This window comes from Schistocerca piceifrons, chromosome 6, assembly GCF_021461385.2.
Source record: "Schistocerca piceifrons isolate TAMUIC-IGC-003096 chromosome 6, iqSchPice1.1, whole genome shotgun sequence".
NCBI lineage: Eukaryota > Metazoa > Arthropoda > Insecta > Orthoptera > Acrididae > Schistocerca > Schistocerca piceifrons.
Window position 1 is genome coordinate 55,604,575 of NC_060143.1, and position 12,771 is coordinate 55,617,345.

General features: G+C 39.1%; 1 protein-coding gene across 1 annotated transcript in view; it reads right to left on the reverse strand.

The window, feature by feature from the left end:
* The window catches only part of LOC124803138 (orexin receptor type 2-like), a 123,682-nt gene that overhangs the window by 49,155 nt on the left and 61,756 nt on the right, over window positions 1–12,771 (reverse strand). Inside the window, exon 4 of the mRNA XM_047264318.1 lies at window positions 7,444–7,603. Coding sequence (XP_047120274.1) covers window positions 7,444–7,603 — 160 coding nt within the window. The remainder of the gene's footprint in view (window positions 1–7,443; window positions 7,604–12,771) is intronic.

Consider the following 12,771-nt stretch of genomic DNA (forward strand, 5'->3'; position numbering starts at 1 on the left):
AAATGAAGAAACTTTCAACGAGTGTAACAAAGAGAATACCTATCGTACGTTACCATTAGGCAAAACGAAAGTGAAAGGAGCAGTATCGAGTAAGAGTAGATGTTAAATTACAGACACATTTATCATTTTGTATTGCAGGTCACACATTTCACTCAAATTTTTGGATTGTTCCTTTATTGTCAACAGACGTTATTTTAGGTACGAATTTTCTGGTACAACACGACGCAGTTATTGATTTTCAAAATTCTTATTTAATGTTAAAGGATGAAAATGTACAACTGACTTTAGAATTTCAGCACTCATTATCTGCAGATGAACAAACAATTAATTGTACAGAGGTCATTTCCGCATCACGTAACATAGACTGTCATTCCACATTGTTCACGGATACGTACGTACACAACTATAACACTCCAGACGAAGCTGACTACAACGTTATGAAGATGATTTCTGATAAAGTTAAACAAAGCAGTGCAAATACAGACGACGAACGCACGCAACTACACAAAATTCTTTTACAGCAAGCTCCAGTTTTCGACAATATTCCTGGTACTATGTCCGGTTTTATGTATGAATTTCAAGTCAAACAGCACGATACATTTAAAGCCAAGCATTATCCCATTCCATATATCCATAGAGAACAAGTTAAGAAGGAATTGCAAGATATGCTCGCCCAAGGAATTATTGAACCGGCAGTTAGTCCGTACATAAACCCGCTCCATATTGCTAAGAAAAAAGATAGCTCACTTCGCCTCATGCTTGATTCACGTCACATCAGTGACATAATTATTAATGAAACAAATCAACCACAGACACTAGAACTTCTACAGAAATTTCACGGTACTGTTATTTATTCTACATTAGATCTTAAATCGGGATTTTGGCAAATTCAGCTCCATCCGAACTGCAGAAAGTACACAGCATTTCTCTGTTTTGGTGACTGTTATCAATTTTGTAAATTACCATTCGGTTTAACTATTTCTTCAGCAGCTTTTATTCGCGGTTTGATCACGATACTTCCGACAGAACTTAAGACAGAATCACAACGTACATAGACGACATTCTTATTGCAGAAGCTAACTGGTCTGAGCACAATCTGATTCTTGAACAACTGTTGCAAACTTTTCGTGCACAAGGACTTACAGTTAATCTCAGTAAATCGCACTTTTGTAAAACTTCTATAAAATTTCTTGGACATGTAATTTCAGCAGAAGGCATTACGCCTGACCCGGAAAAACTTCAAGCTTTACGTGACATTACTGTTCCTACGACGAAGAAACAACTACGCAGTTTTTTTGGGTTTAATTAACTTTTTTCATAAATTTATTCATTACTCTGCTTTAGACACCCCTAGATTATGCCAATTGACAGGGAAAAACACTATTTGGTCCTGGGATAAGCAAGCACATTCTGAATTTATGAACCTGAAACATGCTTTGTTGAATGCACCGCTATTATCGCACCCAGATCTTACTAAAAAAATTTCCATTGCTACCGACAGCTCTAACACCGCTTTAGGCGTACATATTTTTCAGGAAATTGAAGAAGATGGTTGTACAGTAATTAAAAACATCGCATTTGCAAGTCGCACTCTGTCACCTGCTGAACGAAATTATTCTGTTACAGAACTGGAAACATTATGTGTTGCTTGGGCTTTTAGAAGATTTAGGCATTTTCTCTATGGAAGACACACCACCGTTTACACAGACCACAGAGCGATACAATTTTTACTTTCGGCTAAATTCACACATGACAGTAAGTAGATGGAAACTTTATGTACAGTAATTTAATTTCACAATTGTTCACATTCCCGGCACACAAAATATTGTGGCAAACGCACTATCTCGTTCTCTCGGCAACAATTAGCAAGACATCGCAACCAACTTCTGCAAAGCAAATTTCAGCGTCATGTACATTCTACAAGTTGCATTTGAAAATTTTATTTCGTCGTCATTACAGGGCATAGCACAAGAGCAAAGTAAAGACAACGTATGGAAAGAGATTAAACACCTTTGGCAAGATAGAAAAAAATGTTACGATTAGAAACCATTACACTGTACGCAATGACATTGTTTCGCCGCTCTCATCCTGACAGCAACAATTGGTTATTATGCATTCCTGACGAACTTGTTAACAAATTAATCTGGTATACTCATTTAAGTTACGCACATTACGGAGCAAGAAAATGTTTTCTTATACTGAGACAGAACTGTTATTTTACCAACATGGAGAAACGTATACGACGAGTTTTAGCGTCATGTAAAATCTTCCAGAAAGCTAAATCAGATACGACCTCGCATATTCCTCCATTACATCCCATTGTACCTGTTAAATTGAGACACTTGGCCGCTGTAGACATTTTTGGTCCGATTCCCAGAACTAATAGAGGTTTTTGCTACATCTTTGTCGCTGTTGAACTCACCTCAAAATTTGTTACCTTCACTCCGTTACGCAAAGCTACTGCCAAAACTGTTTCGAAAGCATTTGTAAAACATTTTCTATTTCATGTAGGGCATGTGTTGAAAGTAATTTCCGACAATGGACCACAGTTTCGATCTGCTATATGGACACGTATGTTACGAGCTAGAAACATTTCTCCGATCTATATATCCAGGTACATGCTTCTTCGAACCCTTGTGAACGATTAATGAAAGAAATTGGTAAACTGTGTAGAATATACTGCCATAAAAGACATATTGATTGGGACACACACATACACTCATTCCAGGATGTAATTAATTCCATACCAAATGAATCCACTATGCTATCTCCGTCTGTTATACTGAAAAATGTTGAACCACATAACAAAATTAAAGAATTAGTAAACTTTCCTACATCTCGTCGACTACGACACCATGAAATAATTGACATTGCGCTGAACAACATCAAACGTGCCGCAGAGCGCCGGAGAAGACAACAAAAACAGGTTCGTATACGCCGTGACTTTCACGTTGGACAGAAGATATTAGTACGTACACACTATTTATCCAACAAAATAAAAGGTAGGTGCAGTAAATTTGAACTTCTATACGCAGGTCCATATCGGATTCGCAGCATTCCTCACCCCAATGTAGTACACGTCGAAACCAGAAAAGCCAAAGGGAACCACCACGTATCCAACATCAAACCTTTTATTGAATGAACATACTTTATGATTTATCACACTGTAATGCCATTTCCTAATTTTTTTACGACCACTTATGCAATTATATTCACATGAACACTTACTAATGATTATCGTATTTTTTCTTGGCAAGTGCCCGGCAAGGTAAGGTTAGCAGGTCGCTTTTCTTGTCGTTACACATCAGACCGTGCATCTTTTTTCAGATGAACTTACACATTTTTATGACCACTTATGCAATTATTTTTATGTGACTACTTACTGATGATTGTCGTATTTTTTTCTTGGCAAGTGCCCTGCAAGGTAAGGTTAGCAGGTCGCTTTTCTTGTCGTTACACATCAGACCGTGCATATTTTCCATTTTTGATGTATGTATGATTGTTTTCCTGTTTTGTTTGTATGCACTATGAAATAGTTAAGATATAACAAACACCAGTTGACTTTGACATTTGACATATCTCAACATCGTGACTACTTTACTTTTTTTTTTGCTGCTACATTGTGATACACTGTACGTTTTTGCTTCTGAACACTGTCGATGTTTTTGACATATTACGTTTTCTGTCATGCTATGCTGTATGCTCAGTTATGTTACTATAAACCAGTTTTTATTTAATGGGTATGTGATTTAAATACAAGACATTAATCTTTGTTCATCATTTTCAGAAAGAAATAACGTGTAAAGGAAATAAATTAAACAGAAATGGAGTTTCACCTACGGAATAAACGAAAGAAGATGCAAAAACCTTATGAGGAAGAGTAAATGGATCAGGATTAACAAGTATTCACAATAATATACTATACACATCGTAGAATAGCAGTCTTAACTAATTTTTTCTTTCAGAATACGAAGCGATTGATGCAGGCTGTCAGACAGAACTTCACATCTTAGTTTTAGTGATGAAATATGCTAGAAATAAGGTATAGTTGTGTAATGAATAATGAAGTGATTTTTTTGCAGATGATGATGAATGGTGATGAATAATGATGAAGAATATGCAGGTATGAATAATGAAGTTTTTCTTTACAGGTGATGATAATAATGGAGTTATGATAATGAAGTGATGAATAATAAAGTTTTTTCTTTGCAGATGAGGATGATGTTGAAGTTTATGTATTTACGCTCTGTAGTTATTTAAGTATTTGTTGCAGTTCGTTTTGACAGTATGTGTTGTATTGCATAGTATGATGACTGAAGGGTTTGGAAAGGACAGCTAGGGAACACATTTTATACACATTTCACTAACTGTTAATTCGAAGCTCACTACTTTTCAGCATAAAGTGCGTTTCTTCTTTCAGTCTAATAATCCATTTTTGTATATTTTGCAGGAGAAATTATTCATGAAATTAATGTACTATAAGCAGTTATTCATTAACCCTATGTCATTTATGAATGTGATTACATATACTCTACTTGTTTCATAATCTTGATACAGCTGACTCATGACGAATGACGTTACACATCTTCATTTGCAGCAATAACTCAAAAGCAAATATTGTTATTAATTATCGATCCCAACGCAATGCATTGCTAGCACAAAAAAATGCTTTGTAACTGGCAAATGAATGCCACTGATTAATGTAATAAGATGAACTATGAGGACAATGTTTACTATAATTAGATTAATTATGCCATTTATTAACTCATTTTCAATGATGACTTCTGATGGTTTTTAATTAGGCAATGAATGCCAATGTTCTCTGTAAATGACTTCTGATGGTTTGTAATTAGGCGATGAATGCCAATGTTCTCTGTAAATGATTTCTGATGGTAATTAGGCAATGAGTGCCAATGTTCTCTGTAAATGACTTCTGAGGGTTTGCAATCAGGCAATGAGTACCAATGTTCTTTGTAAATGACTTCTGATGGTTTGTAATTAGACAATGAGTGCCAATGTTCTCTGTAAATGACTTCTGATGGTTTGTAATTAGACAATGAGTGCCAATGTTCTCTGTAAATAACTTCTGATGGTTTGTAATTAGACAATGAGTGCCAATGTTCTCTGTAAATGACTTCTGAGGGTTTGTAATTAGTCAATGAGTGCCAATGTTCTCTGTAAATGATTTCTGATGGTTTGTAATTAGGCAATGAGCGCCAATGTTCTCTGTAAATGACTTCTGATGGTTTGTAATTAGTCAATGAGTGCCAGTGTTCTCTGTAAATGACTTGTGATGGTTTGTAATTAGTCAATGAGTGCCAATGTTCTCTGTAAATGACTTCTGATGGTTTGTAATTAGGCAATGAGTACCAATGTTCTCTGTAAAGTTACTCATGAACATTATTATGTAATACTACATACATGGTACAGAAATGTTCAATAACTGGGCAATGAGTGCCACCCATTACTAGCGTAATTCTCAATGAAGACTAGTATGTGACTTAATGTCCTCTACCTTCTAACCTAATTACCTGGAATTACTGCAATATCCGTTTGTCCTGTATATCCTCATGATCATGGAGCACTATATTTGGTTTTGGCACTAATTCTACGTTGTTGTAACAGACAAGAACGTGGTGTTGACACGACATGCTGTCCACCACCATAAGCGATGAAGATGATATTATGGTCCCACTGTTTGGTGTACCTAATGTACTACCAAAAGGATAACATGGAATATTACTATGGCATTTCAGTGTCTTGGCTACGCTGATTAATACTTCTGGGAAAAGAACTTTAGATTGCCTCACTTGGTGTTGTGCTTCTGTAGAAAGATATGGACTTCCAGTGCAGCTGCTTGCAACCTAAAGTGCTACAACCATGACGCAATCCTTCCCTTTACTATCCTAATTCTTGTGACATAGTGAAAAAATCATTTTGTTATCATGATTTGTATTTATGGCCTATACATTTTTGTGATTTGTAAATATGTTCTGAACTACAGTGCATGTGCACTTTTTCATTTGTAATTTCTACTCATTGCATATACATTTTTGTGATTTGCTCTCAACTACAGTGCATTTGCACTTTTGCCTTTTGTGAATATGTTCTGTACTCACTGTATATATATTTTGTCATTACCTGATATGTTCTGTACTCAGTGCATGTGCACTATATTTACTTCATGTTCTACACCTATATATCTGTATATTCTGTAATTGTAAAGTTAGTTAGTTAAGAAAAAATTTGTTGCTCATGGCAAGTCCAAATGACACACCATCGCTGCGAAATTTTTGCCCCCCGCAGTGGAGGGTTATGAAACACGTATGTATTCATTACCAGCGATGGCGAGGCATAACAGAATCTCTGACCAGAGAGTTATTTATCGTTGCTAGTCTGCGCTTGACCGCGCGAGTGTTCAGTTGCGAGTTGCACTCTGTCTGCAGTTGTAGTCAGTCGGCAGAGGGAGTAGGCAGGACAGTTGTACTCAGTCAGTGGTAGTGTGTAGCGAGTCGGCATGCGTCCGTGGTGTGCTCTGCCCACGAGTCTGGTCAGGAATGTGGTGGACGATATGTATATTATTGTAGAAGGTAATGAAGCAGCATTGCGCTCAGCTAAAACGTATGTTAATTGTAATTAATTTGTTCAAAAATGATGCCCCAATAATAACTTTTTATAAAGTAACTCATTTAAAGAAAAAGATCCATTTCAAGCCAAATAATATTTTCTACGCATTCCCTCCAAGAATCAAAATTAAATATAAGCCAGCATTGCACGAAGCTATGCCGAAAAATAAGAGCAGATATAGATGCAGTTTTACTGAGGTAAGAATTTATCAGGCTTAATTATTTCACAGGTCCGAAGGTCAGCGCTGCTGCCCTTATAAAATTTATCAGGTTTAATTATTTCTGTTCAGATGTTACATTCAGTTCATGCTTCATTATTTAATTAACTTTTATTGTGGGTTTTATGAGCAATGTTCATTCGTTAATGTGTGTGGAGTGTTTATATTTGGGCCATTATTATTCTTTAATTTTGCAAGAAGGTTACGCTTGGCTCATTTTTATTATTCACTTTTGTGGGACTTTCAAATTTTTCTGAGGGGAGGTTACAATTTGTTGCACAAAACACAGAATTAACGTCTCAGTGCCCAAGCTCACCAGATTTATAGCCAAACGGCTTCCTGTTGTCCCCATACAATGCGTAGTCATCGACTTTTATTATCTCGGGAGTCAGGTACCAACATAACAGCGCAAAAAGTTTTCTAGAACTGGAAGGAACACAAGTAAGGAGGTATAAATTTCAGAGACTAATGATCCTTTTTCGTTTTTTTCCTGTGAATACTTAGAAGGCACCAAATGAACGCACTGAGAACATTCTGCAATAGTCTGACAAATGTATGAGAGGAACCACATTCTGTTGTGGTGCGCGCCTCGCACCCACCTGAGTATGTTGAGCAGGTGGACGGGCAGGTAGCAGATGGCGAACATGGCGACGACAGCGACCAGCATCTTGGCGGCCTTGCGCCGCGACCGCAGCTGCGCCTCCGTGGTCGAGTTGCCGGCCATCGGCACCCGACGGCTGCCGACGCTACCAGACGGCGCTGCCGGAACAACAGAGTAAGTGGTAAGCTCGCGTGAATTGCAATCAATATGCAGCATTACGCTGTCGCGCATGAAGTACAATAAAACTGCTGGAGAAGAGGTGTATGGCAGAAGCTCTGAAAAGACAAGGACACTAGTAATCATAGTCTACAACTGAGTGCCGGGTCGAGACTTGAATCCGAAACACCCCTTTTTATAGTCCAGATAGGGGCGCAGGAGAGCTTCTGTGAAGGTAGGATGTTAGAGGAGATGTTACTTGCGAAAAGGAAGCTGTGAGGGTGGGTCATGGATTATGCTTTCTTCACTAACACTAACAGACATTTCATTTTGTAATTCCTTTAAACAATAGTCATTATTGCCCATTAGTTTTATTGTGAGCAACCTATTCGCGAATCTGTTCTTATTTGGAGATAAAAAGAAGTTGCAATGGTAACAAGGACGACTTCTACACAGACTGATACCACGACCTTTTTACGACCATGTGGGATGTTCTTCTCTAACGCAACACGTCACAGCTACATCTTGTAAGGCGTATGCTTCGCCGGCAATGGGCGAGGCGTGACAGAATCTCTGACCAGAGAGTAGTTTATTGTTAGTTGTTGCTTGTCGCGAGTCTGCGCGAGTCGACAGTAGTAGTCAGTCGTCTGCAGTAGTAGTCGGTCAGCTTTAGTAGCGAGTGGACAGTAGTAGTCTGCGGGAGTCGGCATGCGTCGGCTGTGTGCTCTGCTCGCGACTCTGGTCAGGACTCTGGAGGATGAGTATTGTTGTAGAAGGTAAAGAAGCAGCCTTGCGCCTTCGGCCCTGTATTCTGAATAAAAAAGCAAAAATTCTTACCACAATAAAACTGCGAATATATCTGCTCTTATGTAAAAATTTTTAGCACAACTTCGTGCAATGCTGGCGTATATTTTTTCTAATTCTTGGAAGGAATGATCATGCAATGAAAATATTCTTTAAATTGAAATGAATGCTTTTCTTTAAAAAAATTAGTATATATTATGAAAATTATTATTGGGGCATCTTTTTGGAACAAATTAAATTACAATTAACATACATTATTAAATATGCGCAAGGCTGCTTCTTTACCTTCTACAACAATACTCATCCTCCAGAGTCCTGACCAGAGTCGCGAGCAGAACACACAGCCGACGCATGCCGACTCCCGCAGACTACTACTGTCCACTCGCTACTAAAGCTGACCGACTACTACTGCAGACGACTGACTACTACTGTCGACTCGCGCAGACTCGCGACAAGCAACAACTAACAATAAACTACTCTCTGGTCAGAGATTCTGTCATGCCTCGCCCATCGCCGGCGAAGCATACGCCTTACAATCTGGCTCGTTGGTCAGTGTCTTACGACGTAAAGTCAAGCGCCGGTACGCCAGTCGCGAAAGACAGAGCAGAGATGGCTGTGAGAAGAGGTCAGCGAATTGCACGTTGACCGACCCCTCTTCAGCACGGCAACACGACAGCAAGGGCCACTCTGCGAAGAGGACATAAGCGCCAAGCCCGACTAGTCACGGCCCAGTCGAGGAGAAGCGTCAAGACCAACTGCCTGGATAGAAGTATCAGGTCCATTACCTGTGTTAGGAATTGTATACAGTAAAGAGGCTTGTTTTCCCCCGGGGACTCACACGTAGTGGGTACGTGGCTGGCGCCCATGGGTCCCCGAGCTGAGTCCTGGCATTGCTTCCAGGCTCCTCACTTTTGTCTTTCCTATCTGGCCATCCTCGGCCACCACTTGTTTCTTTCCCACCCTGATGCTGTTAGGTTTCGAGGGCTAGGGGTCTTTCATTTCCAACCTATACTTCTCATCTGGGATGGTCAACAGCCTGGAAGACGGAAGAGGGTGATTAGTGACACCTCAACGGCAGAAAGGGCGGAAGAACCACCATCACTAAACACATGATCTGTGGGGTTTACTAGTCCCCCATCGGGCGCCTCCCTGGGTGTCGGATAGGAGAATATCTCTCAGATGTGGGTGATACTGATGAAATGAAATAGCCACTATGGAGCAAAACTAGTAAACTGTAGCGTCTGTCTCAGAATGAGCGGCTGAAATTCACACGCTGTGGGGCTTACTACCTCATTAGTCAAAACCCCGTTATCCTTCGAGATAATCCAAAATTTACTTATTTTTATTCTGTTTTCATGATGAAAACACAACCTCTTGGATTACACACCCCAGGTGGTAACCAATGCACTCCCGTTCATGGGACATACTAAGAGAAAAAATGTAATGATATCATCTGTACAGGAGACCAGATTCACAGATGAATGTTTTTTTTTTTACTCAGAAGGCTTTAGAATATTCAAAGGAAAACCTGGCAAAAGAATGACAACAAATATACCACATCTAGGCACTTGCTTTATTGTCAACAAGAAAATGATCGATTCAGTCTAGGATTTCTCTTCAAGTTATGGAAGAATGTCTACACTGTCTTTCAAATCTGTGAATAAAGCTTATGCGATAGTATATTTCCATGTTCCCGCAAATGAATAAAAAAAAAGTAGAATCAGAATCGGTCGGCAAAATTTGCGAAAAACTTGAAGAAACAATTGACAAAGTTCCAAAACACCATTCCATAATTTTGATGGGCGATTTTAATGCACAAATTGGTAGAGTAAAAAGTATAAGCAAATTGCTCGTGACTAACCTGCACATAAAAGAACAAATAAAAATGGTGAGCGACTAATTGATGTTTGTAAGAACTCTGATTTTCTTTTAAAGTCCACAGCCTTCAAGCGTTTACCTTGAAAAGCCAAAGCTTGGAAACACCCTAACTCAATGTTTGGAGAATTTCAGTGGGACCATGTAGCTGTTTCTAAAAAATCCACCAGGGAAATTTTCAATGTTAAAGTTTTGAGGAATGCCAACATTAATTCTGATCATTACTTGTCTCTGGTAAAAATGAATATCATCCCAGATAGCCGAAAGAACCTTTCCAATATTTCAAGAAAAATCAGACCTCCAAAATTTGATATAAGTAAATTGAAAGATGTCAATAATAAATTTACAGAAACCCTACACAGCAAACCAAATAAAACAGCCTGGAACAGAATTAAAGAAGCCTTGGTACAATCAGCCACTGAAACTATACTGACCAATAAAAAATATAAACACCAGTGGTGGAACGAAGATTGTAATGAAGCAATTGAATAGCGAAGACAGGCTTGGATAAAATGGAATATCAAGGAAACCTCCGAAAATCTCGAACACTTCTTGAAGGTTAGGAAAGATCCATCAAAAGTATTGAGAACAACCAAGAGACTCTTCAACAAAAACCAAATCGATGAAATAGAAGCAAATTTTAGAAGACATCACAAGTCGGGAATTTTATAAAGCCTTTAAATCACAACTATCGAAGTTTAAACCTCCTACGTTACGTATAAGAGGACACGATGGAAAACTAAATTTGAATGACAAATCATGTGCTGCAGTTTGTGGAAATTACTTTTCATCCCTACTGAATGCTGAAAATCCAAATGAAAAGCTTGATTTCTATCCTACTGTTCCTCCTGCAGATAGTCCCCCTCCCACATTAGATGAAATCATGAAAACTATACAAGGCTCGAAAAATAACAAATCTGGAGGTGAGGATCGCATCTTGACAGAAATGTGGAAATACGCAGATCATGATACAATAAAATACCTCCATGTTATCATAGTGGAGAATTGGGAAACTGGACCGTAGCAATTATTCACCCACTTCATAAAAAAGGTGATAAGAGTGATGTGAGTAATTGCCGAGGAATCTTTTTGCTACCAACGACGTACAAGATCTTTTCTAGACTGTTGTTAAAGAGAGCTGAATCAGTCTTAGATCAAGAATTAGGCGAATTTCAGGACATCAAGATCCTGTGCAGAGCAGAATCATAACCTGAAATATGTTATATAATACGCTAAATCAAGATAAAAAACGTTTGTTGTGACCTTTGTCGACTTTCAAAAAGCATATGACTCAATTGATCGAGAAACAATAAAGAACACCCTTGCCGAATTTGGTCTAGATAGGAAAACAATCAATCTAATAAGCGCCACTTTAAATAACACAGTGTCAAAGGTCAACTTCAGAGGTGAACTATCAGAGCCATTTGAAATCTGTACAGGAGTGAGACAAGGTGACCTGCTCTCTCCATTGCTTTTCAACGGTATACTGGACAAGATAATCAAAGAGTGGAAAACAACCGTACCGCTAGGTTTCCATCTGCAGTTTATGTTTTTCCTGGGAACCTCCAAAATCTCCTGCGTTTTTCGCTATACACGACAGAAACCTTGTCTGAAACCGTCATACATCGACGGAACAGAACATCGCATTCATGGGATACAAGGCCTGTCTATGCAGCTCCTCCTTCTCCACTGCCGAAAGTGGCAATCTGCTGCAATTACTGAATAACAAACAACATAGGGAGACGTGACGCCTGCGGACTGTCAGCGTAGAAATTCACGTGTGCTGCCGAAGGGGTGACCTGATGGCAGGCGCTGTCGTCTCTAATATCGACCTTCTGTGGCGTCTTGAATGACCTTTCTGGACACGGCTTCCATTTGTTCCTCTAGGCAGCCTGTACAGCCTTTCGCAGTTTTTCCCAACATTTGTGGGACACCTTATATAATGTCACCTTCCATAACTATCTGCAAATAGTGCTGACAGATGATAACAAAGACTTCACATTAAACACCTTATAAATTTCTTAACGTCCTCAAAAAGGTAAATCAGAATTTTATTTTTTGTGTCATTTATCCCTCCCTTATTTAAATCTCGACCAGGGCCCTATTTTGTCTGATTTAGGTGTTCAGATACATTACCTATCAAAACGGCTCAAAGCACTATGGGACTTAACATCTGAGGTCATCAGACCCCTACACTTAGAACTACTTGAACCTAACTAACCTCAGGACATAACACACATCAATGCCCGAGGCAGGATTAGAACCTGCAACCGTAGCAGCAGCGCGGTTCCGGACTGAATCGCCTAGAACCGCTCGGCCGCAGCGCCCGGCTACTGTTGTTGTTGTTGTGGTCTTCAGTCCTGAGACTGGTTTGATGCAGCTCTCCATGCTACTCTATCCTGTGCAAGCTTCTTCATCTCCCAGTACCTACTGCAACCTAAATCCTTCTGAATCTGCTTGGTGTATTCATCTCTTGGTCTCCCTCTACGAT